The sequence below is a fragment of the Pogona vitticeps genome, chromosome 13 (assembly GCF_051106095.1).
Source record: "Pogona vitticeps strain Pit_001003342236 chromosome 13, PviZW2.1, whole genome shotgun sequence".
NCBI classification, from domain to species: domain Eukaryota; kingdom Metazoa; phylum Chordata; class Lepidosauria; order Squamata; family Agamidae; genus Pogona; species Pogona vitticeps.
This window is the reverse complement of record NC_135795.1, coordinates 1,959,018-1,971,856: the sequence shown is the minus strand read 5'-3', so window position 1 is coordinate 1,971,856 and position 12,839 is coordinate 1,959,018. Positions and strand designations below refer to the sequence as shown.

The window sequence follows — 12,839 nt, the reverse complement described above, 5'->3', positions numbered from 1 at the left end:
TATGTGTTCAGTTCCTTTCTCGCCGGCGGAGCCCACCATGTGGCAAACACTCTCCTACTTTACAGGGTAGTGGTGAAAATACTGCACCTTGAGCTTCTTCAGTGATGCCGATTACATCATTAAGGAAGCGAGGGTATTATTTTTTGCAGCTGCCTTCTCGGCAAGGTCAGATATACAGATTTAAAAATAAAGGAAAAGACCCTTGAAGGGTCTTGGAAGAGAAGAGCGCTTTGCTTCCAGAGGCCACGGGGCTGAATCCACCTCCCTTTGGATCTTGACTACATGAAGGATGCCAGCCTGATTCAGTGGCAGCTGTGGCTCCAGTTTCAGGGGTGCTGTGAATCCCCTCCGGGTTTTGGGGCTCCCTTTACCACAGCTAGTCAAAGTGCTACCTCCTGGCCCCGCCAAGAAAATTCAGTACCTTGGAGAGCTCCTGCAAATCACGATAGCCCCAGCATCAGGGTTAAAAAATTGGCTCAATGCTCTTTTGGAAGGCAACCTCTAGAGAGTAACTAGAAACTACTTTTAGTTATCCCAAGCAAGGAACCTCCTCTTCTAACTTTTCCCTACCACGTTACTTCCATTAGTCTGACTTTTCACGGCACTCTGCTTGCCCTGAAAAAAAGTAAGGACCTGCAGGTAGCAACATTATTTGCATTTCGCTACTCCTAACCCCTGTTTTCGGCTTTTTGGCGTCTCTCTTTCTGCTGCCCGCACATGATTTCGCTGGTGAAAAGCCAGCCTGTGAAGCTTTGGACAAGGTGCGTCGTGTTTCCAGAGCACCAGGAAAACACTTTGTGATCCCTAGAACACCCCCCAAAGGGGTCACAATAAGTCAGAACTGACTTGACAGCATGTCAGCATTATTATCATTCGGGGTTTCAAGTTAGGTGAGATATTTAAGGTGCAGGGTTCCAGTCCTACCCTCAGTGGCTTCCCATGGCCAAATACACATTTGAACCCAGGTTTCCTAGTCACTCTACCCACTATACGAGACTACCTCTCCCTGCTTAGAAGCAGCCAAAAACTCTTTCTTACCTCTTAAGCATCTCATAACCTCAACTCTCAGCTCACAAAATCTTATCGAGGAGGACAGAGAAAGAACGCTTCGACCTCCTGCAGGAAGAGTGTGTGCACAGGCTACCCCAGTCCAAAAGCAAGGAATAGTTTCAGCTAACACAGCATAAAAGAAATTTAAAAATACTGATGGAATGAGAAGATATTCCAAAACAGGCTCCCCTCAGGCATCCCGACATTTTAACAGTCAAGATATAAGATTTCCAAAGCCAGGGAAGAGCCTTAGGAAGAGAAGGGACAGCATTAACATTCTGAACTCCTAAATTAAATCCATGCCATGCTTCATTTTGAGAGAGAGGGAGAGAGATGGATGGATAAAAGACCCCATCTTAGAACAAGAGGACTGAGGAGAGATAGGATAACACTTGTCAAATATTTGAAAGGGAGTCTTACAGAGAAAGGGAAGGATCTGTTCTCCAACATCACAGAGTGCAGGACAAGTAATAATAAGTAATAAGTAATAATAAGCAAAAGCTACAGGAAGCCAGATTTAGGCTGAATATCAGGAAAAAATTCTTAACTGTATGACAATGGAAATAATTACCCTCCTTGAATTATTTTTATTTATAAGAGAAATGTTCTGGAGCAGTATTTCTCATCTCATAAGTATAGCCTTCCCTTGTGCTTCATATTTATTTATTTATTATTTCAACTTCTGTACTGTCCCATCAGTATGAAATTTCTCTGGGTGGTTTGCAACCCATCAAAGGCATAATTACAAATCAGACAATAAAAACCACCATATCCATCCATCCATCCATCCATCCATCCATCCATCCATCCATCCATCCATCCATCCATCCATCCAACCCACCCACCCACCCACCCACCCACCCACCCACCCACCAACCAACCAACCAACCAACCAACCAACCAACCAACCAACCAACCAACCAACCAACCAACCATCCTGTCACTATTCAAAACTATACAACATACATTTAAATGGGATTAAACAAATATAAAACAAATGTGAACATCTCAAGTCAACAGTTACAATACTAGTAAAAGGCAGCTTTATACAATTCCATTTTAACTAAGTTTCTAAAAACTGAGAGGGAAGGTGCCTGACGAACCTCTGTAGGAAACGTATTCCACAGGAAAGGGGCCACGACTGAGAAAGCTTGGTTCCCAGTGTTACCTCTTTTGGCCTCCTTGCGCATCACAATTTTTAGCATCAAGGACTGTGAGGAGCAGGTAAGGTGAGTAGCTATTTTGTGGGAGAGACATTTGGACAGCTCTTGAGGTCCTAAACCACTAAGGGCTCTATAGGTCATGATCAGCGCAGAAACAGCGCAGGGAGCTCATGAAGGAATGCCAAGGCTGGGGATATGTGTTCATATCTGCCGGTCCCTATAATCAGTCTGGCACTTTCATTTTGAGCCTGCTGAAATTTCCGTATTGTCTTCAAGGGCAGCCCTACGTAGAGAGTGTTACAGTAGTCTATTTTAGAGATTACCAACACAGGAACCACGGTCACTAGCCATGTCTTATCCAGGTAGGGGCGCAGCTGAGCAATCCACAAAGCTCATAAAAGGCACTCTTGGCCACAATGGGTATTTGTGCCTCCGTAGAGAGAGAGAGGTATCCCTGGGGTTTTTTATTAATAAATATAAAGATGTCTACATCCTATGCCTATGTGAGCCTTCTCTTTCTCCTTTGTGGATGCACATAATATGCTGCCAACACTCCAAACTCTTCCTTCTTCTGATGCTCAGAGGAACGAACACATATTTTGTTCTAAAGCTGGTAACAGATTTTTCGGGAAACCTCCATAAGAGAGACACTCTTCTCTCAGTGCGTTATGGTGCTAAATAGGGTCCCCATGAATGCAGGAAGAGTCATACAGAGACCCAACAGAAAATTTTCTCTCATTCTATAACATCAGGAGTCAGTGAAATTCAACCGGAATCTAGTTCAGAGTTGGAGATGAACTGCCCTCCCCGGGGGCAAATTAACGAGGCACAATTGCAAGCAAAGCCAAACTCAGGCGGAGACCCAGAAGTCATGAGGACACTTTGAGGTCACAAGAACGTTCTCATGCATTTCCACTGACATTAAGGAGTGTGCCCTGGCGCAGACACTGGGAATAACGGCGTGAATGTGCATTTCACAACACTGACGGTTGTTTCCTAATTCAGCCTCAGTCCGATATGCAATTCCAAAACACCCTTTCTCAGACTGGAGCGCACAGAGCAGCTTTCGCTAAACGACCGATCTGAAATCCTCAAACCTATAAATTAAATTAGCAAAAGGACAAAGCAGCTATTGTGTCTCGGCAAAACCTGGAGGATTTTACAAATAATCAGACTGGAAAGTGATTTATACTCCTAAATTAAAAGCCGGGCTGGCACGCACAACTCTTTTAAAGAGTCTGAAACTTTTATTAACCCATTTAAGCGCAACATGTTAACATTACAGGCTTTCTCGTACCTTACCCACACGGACACACGCCCTTAAGAAAAGGTGCAAAAAGCGCTCTGAGCCGCATGTTAGCTGAACCCTTAAAGAGTAATAGAACAATAAATATAGGGTATGTTATAGCCAGCCAGGCAGGAAACCCACGTGTACGTTAAAAAACCATTAAGTTACACATCCTCTTGGTTGTGTTCAGTCAAGGAATCCAATGCTGTGTTGAAAGTTCAATAGAAATATAGGAGCAGCCTAAACAGAGATCAAGGCTTCTTAAACCAACAACCCACATTTCTGTCATATTTTGCAGGTATAAAAGAGATGTCTTCATTGACCGCCTCTGGGTTGTAACCCGGAAAACAGCTGTTAGGATTTCAGGGATGAGCCAGTCTATCTGGCATATAACTCATCATCCTGGCTAAGGTCTGATATCTTCACTAATTAACAGTTTGATAGTCTCATTCATCAACCATCACCTTTCTGTTTGCTGTATCCTCACCGATCCACAACCTCCATTTATGTATAGCTATAGAAGTCACACTTCTTGTGTCTGAAGAAATAGATTCTTCCGATCCAGGAGTGCTTGCACTCGAATAAACCCATTCACTTTTAAATCGTCACCGCATTTGGCCACTCTCTTTTGTCTTCCTTTCACACACTTTTTCCCCCATTTAATTTTGGGAATATGCAGAGAAGGTTCTGCTCCCGTCCAGATGCCATTCCTTTAAAAGCAAGGAGAGAGTACGTTTTCCAAAGCGCTCCAAAAGTAAAACCGGAGATTGTGGTTTTATTTTTTAAAAATTAGATCTTTCTCCCACAAAAAGCAAACAGATTTTCTGCCACCCACAGCTCCCATCTCATTTCTCCAGCTCATCAATATGTTAAACGAAGATCTCGCCACCCACTTTCGCCTTGACGGCTGTGCTCACCACAACCCCTGGACAACCCTAACCCTTCACCCCATTTTTACCAGTTTCCTCCAATCTTCTCCCTTCCCTTTGCTCTGTAATCTCAATTAAATGTGTTTTTTTGTTTTGGTTTTTTCCGTCCCCTTCCAAACTGTGGTTGCCAACAACAGCTATGAAAATGCCCATAATGGGTTTCTTTTTTTAAAATAAAAAAAATAGACTTTTTTTGGACATTATATTAAAAAAGAAACTTGGTGGGCTAGTAAAGAAAGCTGACAGGGAGGAAAAAAACAATTCTATAGAATTTGATGTTGGAGAAGAGCTTTGCGGATAGCGTGGGCTGCCAGAAAGACGAACGGGTGGATCCTAGATCAAATCAAGCCTGAACTATCTCCGGAAGCAAAACTGATGACATTCAGGCTGTTCTACTTTGGGCACATCATGAGAAGGCAGGATTCTCTGGAAAAGATAATAATGCTCAGAAAGGTAGAAGGCAGCAGGAAAAGAGGAAGATCAAATATGAGATGGATTGGCTCCCTATAGGAAGCCACAACCTTGAGTTTGCAAGAGCTGAATGGGACTGCTGAGGGCAGGACATGTTGGAGACGGCTCATGGATAGGGTCGCCCTAAGTCAGAGGCATGTAACAAGTATTCTTGAATTATAATTTACAGTATGTTGGCAAATCAGGGGAACTGGAGATAAGAATAAAGACCTGAGTGTCCAAACTTACCATTTTCTGGTCAAAAGTCCCAAGTGGAAGACCGATAGCATGAAGGAACAGCACACAACACTTCCAAAGGGAGACAACACAACAGACAGGGTGTAAAATTCTTAATAATTGTTATGAAAACTTTGGATGAAATCGTGTCACACCATTAGATCCTAAAGTCTCAAAGATGCAGTCACATGCCAGGAAGTGGACATGCTTTCGACGTAAGAAGGTCTTCTCGCAATTCCACACCTGTCAGTGAGCTCAAAGCCTCTGATAAGGTCACCATGGAGAGCTGGCTGAGATGTCTGAAGGAGGCTGGAAGGGGTTAACTCCATCGGGAGGAAGGTTGGGCCAAAAAGGAGCAGGGAGGAGAGAGAGAAAGTGTCTTGGGGGGGGAGAGATTGGAGGAAAAGGGCGGAAGATGTGCTAACGAAGACCAAGGGCCTTGGGTGGTCTCATAAGACAAAGTCCAGGCAACGGAAAGGCGAAACCCAAGCGTCGGACAGGAAGCATTCGTGGGCCTCAATACAAATTCTTTGTCAAACAGAAAAAGAACCCAGGAATACGGCTCATGTTTCCCCTTGAAATACATGTTGGCACATTACCAATGCATGTAAGCTTCGTGACTGACATGCACTCCTCTGGATGTCAAGCGCGGAGAGGGAATGTGATCTTCCTGCACGGCAAAGCCCCTGGGATGCGCTAAGAGAGTCTTATGTCCTGCGGGATTCTGCTAGCTACGATTTTCTCCTCCTCCTCCTCCTCCTCCTCTTCCCCCACCCATTTAATTTTCTGTAGAATCAAAAAGTTAAGATCATCCAGCGTTCGGGCTGCTGCTTGGAGCCGGCGTGATTAAGGCACTCAAGCGGGAAGTGTTAATTTTAGATGCCTACCTGTTGATCGGAGAAATCTCTCGCATTCGTGCTTGGAAAACGTGCCTTTGAAAAGATAGAAGGGGGTCAAGAAAGTGACAAGAGAGTTGTGTGTGTAAGGAACCCAGGTGGCGCCGCCTCCAGGTTTGGGCCTGATTCTTCCCCAGGCGTTCTTGGGCTGCAACATGAGAGTAGAGAAGCTCCAAAGCGAAGCAGGCAACCAGAGGTTTCAATAGCTCACCTCATAATGGTAGTCCATGCATGTCAGGTCTCTCCAGCAGCGGTCTCCTCGGATTTTAATCAACCCCTGTCAAGCAAAGATAAATTAAAATGAACTAAGATTATTATCAGCCTCATAAAAAAAAACTCTCGAAGGAATTCACACACAGTCCGACACTGAAAGGCGAGGGAATGTCCTTCTTTATATAATCTGTTTCCTGCCCTTCCGCTGAATATCAGGGAAAACTTCCTAACTGCTAGAGCAGTAGGACAACAGAACCCATGACCTTCAGAGATGGTGAGGGCTTCAACACTATGGAGGCCTTCAAGAGAAAATTGGAGAGCCATCTGTCCGATCTGCTTTGATTTGGATTCCTGTACTGAGCAGGGGGTTGGACTCAATGGCCTTAGAGGCCTCTTCCTCTAATTGATAATGATTCTAATTAATAAATAGCTCGGTGGCTGAAGCATCTAGCTTTTGGAATGTGATTATCCACCCCACCTCCTTAACAAGACCCAACTTGGTGAACTCAAGGGTCCCTTCCAATTCTAGAGTTCTAAATTGATGATGACAGGGTGAACCCCAAATGAGAACGACCCACACAACACCCAAGATCATAGACTTCTACAGATGGAAAGGTCCTCTAGAGCTATGGTTCCCAACCTTGGGTAACCTCGGCATTCTTGGACCGCAACTCCCAGAAACCCCAGCCAGCACAGTTAGTGGCAAGGGCTTCTGGGAACTGCAGTCCAAGGACAACTGGTCTACCCAAGGTTGGTAGACCCTGGATCTAGAGGATCCCTCTACCAATACAGGAAATCCACAATGATACATTTATATTCCAACATCATTACATGATTCAGTGACAGCTGTTAAGAAGTCTGTTCCCACCAGGTTTTACTTGGAAGACCAAGGTGAACCCACTAGGAATCCCCCATCCTTCACAGTGCTTGAAACAGTTACTTTAGGGGAGTACAAATTCCAGAATCCCCAAGTTTTTGCATGTAGGTAGGAGGGGTTTGAGTACTATGGTCCTCAACATTGGTTTCCCCTAAACTCTGTTCTTTCACAAGCGGCACTGAAAGGGCAGAGCAGGAAGCCCTGGCTGGTGTTGAGCTAGAAGTTGTCAAACGGCAACCGCTGGTTTGGCTTTCCCCCCACAGATTAAAAAAAGAGGTCGGGAGGTGAAGACGCACAGTTCAGAGCACCACAAATGCGACAGGGGGAGGAAGAGGGAGAAAAATCAGCCCGTTCTGTGGTTGCCATAAGCATGGGATTGAAATCAGCAACAAAGAAAAGGAGGAATGAAAAGTCACCCAGAAGGTCATGCTTCCAAAGAAGAGAATTCATGAATGATCACGAAATTCCCCAATATACTGAGAACAGTTTCTAACAGACTCTCTTTCAGAGGCTTGAGGTGCGCAGGATCAGTGCCTCAGCCTTTGCCATCTACTTCTATAAGGGGTTTGATTAGGATTTCGGCATATCTCAACCAAGAAGAGTGATGGTGGTCAAAAAGATGCTCCAGACACCTGCCGATCAGCCATTTGATGGAGGTTTAACACAACCCTCAACCTCTTTTCTCAAACACCACGCGGTCTCGTGCAATTACAGAAAAGGCGAGAAAGGAAATGATCTTCAGGAACTAAACACCTTTTTCACCTCAGCTGGAGTGGACCCACCGTCTCAACCGTTGAGTCGTAAATCAACCCTTATGCAAATCTCAGTAATTCAATGAGTCTACACCCCTCGGAATTACCAATTCTGGCCTAAAGTGGCTAGGTTTAACTAGATTATAAAGACATTTGTTTCAAGGAACAGCAACAAGCAGAAACAGATTTTAGATACTAGTGCAACAGTTAACATCTTCTAGTTACTTTAAAAAGTTACTTTGAAGTTGAAAAACAGCTTAAGATTGATAACAAAATGGCATGAAATTCGAAACATGCATGCCAACATGTAACAGCCTTTAAAGGGCTGCTTTGATACTTTTTATGTTTTGTGCCGATCCACCATTGATCCAAAGGTTGAGTATTTTTTTAAAAAGTAACAGAAAGTAACAAAGTAAAAGCAATGCGACAGGTTATAACATCAAGTTACTTCTCCGGTGCCTGGCATTCGAGCAGCTTCTAAGTTTCCTGATCGACCACACCTTAACTTCATTCGCCAGTAATTTATTAAGCTCGTTCAAGGACCGCATGCAAAAATCCAAAACCAAACTTTGAAACAAGGAACTCCTGGCTGTCCACCAAGCAGCTACTTTGCCTGAGATTCAAATAGTCCAGCTAGACAAATCAGCCTTGCAAATGACGCCACTAAGTTGACAGTTATACCACACCTGAGTTTGTTAGGATGATGACTGTTCATCTCTAAGAACTCAGAAGCACAGACTTGCGCAGGTAAAAGGAACCTCAAGGATAATCTTGGCTAACTTTGGCTGATAACAGAAGTGAGAAGGTGAATTTATCATGAAATCCCCAAATATACAATTTCTAACAGACTCTCTTTCAGTCTGTTCCTTGTTTTCTTGCCATTAAGTTTCTTTGACTAGGGTTTTTCCCCCGAGTGCAGGTTTCATTTTTATGTATTTTATTTAAAATATTTTTACCCTGCCTTTCTCCTTAAAAGGACTCGAGGCGGCTTGCATCATTCAAAAGACAATATTTAACAGCTAAAAACAATCCGTATACAAACATTTAAAAAAAGAAAGACAAGTATTCTATGAAATAGAATCAATACTAAACACATATTGAAAAGCAACAGAGCGCAGCATTCCAGTTTGAAAAACCCCTCTCAGGCAGCCATATAATAAGGAAGAGAAAGGTATCGGCCTGCTTGCAGAAGGACAGCAAAGATGGGGCCAGATGGGCTGCCAGTGGCAGGGAGTTCCATAGTCTAAATGAGCAGCCACAGAGAAGGCCCTCTCCTGCGTCCCCATCAGACACATCTGTGAGAGTGGAGGGACTAAGAAAAAGGCCTCCCCTGATTATCTTAATACCCAGGGCAAGTTCATAGATATGGAGATACGTTCTTCATATCACCATGGTATTCATACACCACCCGAAACAAAGAATAATGATTTTAAAAGGCGAAGATCACGGTCTACGAAATAGTCACACGCACTTCCAGGACCTCCCCGAAACTCCCCAAAACGTCCAGCCAAAATCAGCCAAAGAGAGATGAACGATTCTCTTCTTGTTCTCTCTTTTTTTTTTAATAGAGAGAGCAAGGGAGGAAGGGAACCCAAGGTCAAAGGCCGAGAAGGTTCCGGCGCTCCCCGACATCCATCGCAAGGGTCACCTTCCCAAGTACACTTTTCAAAGACACAGCTGTGCGCAGGCACCTGCAGCTTAAAAACCATGGAAAACTGTCGGCTGGGAAAGAAAAGCTTCAGCCGGTCTGTCCTCGGGGATGGGAACCCATTTTGCCACCTCTGGATTTAGTCAAAGGGCCTTCCCAGCATTATTGTCTTTTACAGGGAATCTTCATAGTTTGGACTAAACCCAGTGGTCCACTGGCTGTTGAAATAGAACTTTATTTCCCTTCCTTTCTTGACTTTAGTGTATACATTTAAAAGCTCCTAAATCTTTGTCTCAAAACCAGAGATGTGCATGAAACAAACTGCAAAGTGAAAAACCCTACAGGTCGGGCGATTTTGTGGGGTGGTTCGGGGGAAATAACATCTTCCCAGGACGAAATGAAACTATTATGTGTTGGTGATCAGTATGTGGGATATATTGCGGAGTATAACACAAGCATTTCAAATGCTATCTTCACCAAACCTGGACTGATGCTTGGGTTAACACTCCTCCCTACCCTCTCCAAGTTTGGCAAAGACTGAATTTGGAACATCCAAGTTATAGCCCCCCAAAGCTGTCCCCCCCAACTGCTAAAGAGCACTTTCCTGGGGGGGGGACTTGCATCAGGGTACTAAAACACAAACATCCCATATCCTATGTCCACCAAACCTAGAGGGGGTATGGAGGAGCGTTGTCTGAAGACTATCTCCAAGTTTGGCTTCTCTAGCTCATACAGGGGCCCTTCGACACCTCCTGGAAGTCCTGAATCCCACAAACCACAAAAAGGTTTGTTTTGTCAGAAAGTTTGTGGTTCGTTGTTTGTGAATAGCGACAAACCATCACAAACCACTATTTTCCCAGTTTGTGTCCATCTCTATTCAAACCCTTAGGGAAGCAAAGATCAGCAACGTAGTCAAACTACGATCACTCAGCACCAAAAATTGAGGGACGAAGAACTTCTTTGGACATGACATGGAAACGAAACCTCCTCGGATGTCCACTGGGCCACCGGGAGAAAAACATTGCATTGTTTTTTCATGTCCCTTTACTGGGTGTGTCACTCGCACTGATGGGATACCGACCCCCTCATTCCAGTGTTTTTGGAGAGAACAGCATCTTCACATACCAAGATCCCAGGCTTAGAGAGTGAAACACACAGCCATGGTGAAGTTATATCAGCGCACAACGAAGATCAGTTTCAAACGAGGGACCACGCAAGGGGAGAAACCCCTCTGCCTCACAGACCATAAATCCTCCCAGATGCTCTTTGCTAACATTTTCTTTTTTAGGCAAGCTAAGTGTCAAAAGAAATGGTATTTTACATCTTTCTGTCACGCAAAGCCCCTTGCTTTTTATCTTATATAACCTGCCCTCTTTCAGACCTCCAGTGTCAATGATAAACCCTAAATAATTGAAATGTCATTCACACACTAAGCCGGCAGGATCCAAATTTTGAATTATCTCCTTTTTTTCTCTCTGTCTCTCAAAGAGCCCAACAACGCCTGCTGGCATAAGGGGGAGTTAGGAGTATAATCCTCACTCCGTCCCCAACTTATATGTTGGACTTCCTGCTTTTTATGCATTTCGTGTCAGCATTTTGATTTTTTTCTTTTCTGTCTCAAATGTGTTAGAAAAAAAAAAAGAACAAAGCCCACCTTCAGGGGTTCACCCCCCCCGGCCAGACAGAATTATTTCCACAAAGATTGGAGGAGAAATAATACAGGGCTAAAACTAGCATAACTCAAGATGACAACGAAAGCAAAAGCCTAATTAAAGCGACACCTCCAAAATCCAATGGTTATCTGACATGATCGTTCTGAGTCCCTTGGGCAAAACGTTTTCTCCTTTGGACACATCCTTGGCGTTTTGTTGCAACCTCACGTGACGCTTGTACTCTGTTTGACTGGGAGGAACCTTTCTGGGCTGGAGTGACTGTCAATCTAACCAATCATTCCTTCCCGCCTCTAAATCCAGGGAGCCCCGCCCCTCTGCTGAGAGTTCCCTTTCCCTCTCTTTCCCTCTGCTGAAGTCAGTAATTCCTTGGTCCGTTCGTTCGTTGGCTGCGATCTGTTCACATCTGTAAGCAATGAGACATTTTCCTCAATTTTTTCTACTATAAATGTCTCAGGGTTATCGGCACCGTTAAGTGCCAATTAATGAGAAAAGGGTGAACGATCTGAGAAATGTGAAGCTACTGTCCTCTGTGAGCCTCTGTCCTTCTGCTGCGTACCAAAAGGAGAATTTTAACCAGAAATTCAAAACTGTGCAATGAACTTTCCTGACATAAATTGAAAGGACACATCCAAGGGAAAACATCTTCCTAACAGGGCAGACGTAAGAATTTTAGAAAACACTGCTGAGCAAAGGCTTTGCTATTTCTGTCATGCCAAAATGGCCAAACACTCATGGAAATCCATAGAGGAATGGTTAAGAACAAGAATAGGAATAGAAAGGATTTGGCTTTTATAGGGTTATCATCCTTTTCCTAAGCAGTTCAAGGTAGAAGACATCACTAGTAGGTGTGATTTTTAGTAATAAAAAACTTCCTCCTTCTGCCCCATGGCTCTCTCGTTGTGTGGAAGCCACAGGACAGAAGGAAGAAGTCCAATTACCAAAAAAAAAAACTCCCCCTGCTTGTGGCGATGTTCAGTGATTAAAGACTTCCTCCTTTCGTACCACGGCTCCCACAGCTTCCATGCAATGAAAAGGATTCCACAGGCCCGAAAAGCTGAGGAACAGAGAGAAGAAGTTTTCAATCACTGAAAATTGTCCCCTGCATTTGACTTTGTCATTTTTTTTCCAAATGTTCAAGTAATACAAGAAGATCTCAGCCAATGAATAATAAGAAATACATACAAGGCAGCAAGAGTTCCTGGAGCTGAAGGTAGTCTTGGTGATGCCAGAGCCTTTCACTTTCAGGAGCAGGAAAGTGAGATGCTTAGATGGCTCTGTGCACCCTATTTTTTTATACTGCAGAACTGCTGCGGGGCAAGTGAGAGAGACAGAGAGAGAAAGAGCACAAGAGAGATAGAGGAAGTGGGGGTGGGAGACTTCTTGCTGAGGGCTATTTCTTGGACAAGTGGAGCAAGATCAGAAGCACACAAGGGAGTTTGCTGAGAAGTCAAGTATGGGATCCCAGCAGAACAAAAGCAGCGTGCAGCTGGAAGGTCAGAGGTCGGCACATTACAAACATCAGTTTCCCCCAAATTCCCAGAAAACTTCACTACAGAAGCCCGTCACCTCTGACTCCTCATGCCGGAATACCAATAAAGCAACTGCCAATGAGAGAGAGACAGAAATAAAGAAACAGAAGCCAAAGAAAGGACTTCTTATGTTC

General features: G+C 44.1%; 1 protein-coding gene across 4 annotated transcripts in view; it reads right to left on the bottom strand.

Moving 5' to 3' along the window:
• Window positions 1–12,839, bottom strand: part of LMF1 (lipase maturation factor 1) — a 126,258-nt gene that overhangs the window by 73,460 nt on the left and 39,959 nt on the right. For all 4 annotated transcript variants that reach the window (XM_072982888.2, XM_072982887.2, XM_072982891.2 and 1 more), the window contains one exon: window positions 6,225–6,290. In XM_072982888.2, coding sequence (XP_072838989.2) covers window positions 6,225–6,290 — 66 coding nt within the window. The remainder of the gene's footprint in view (window positions 1–6,224; window positions 6,291–12,839) is intronic.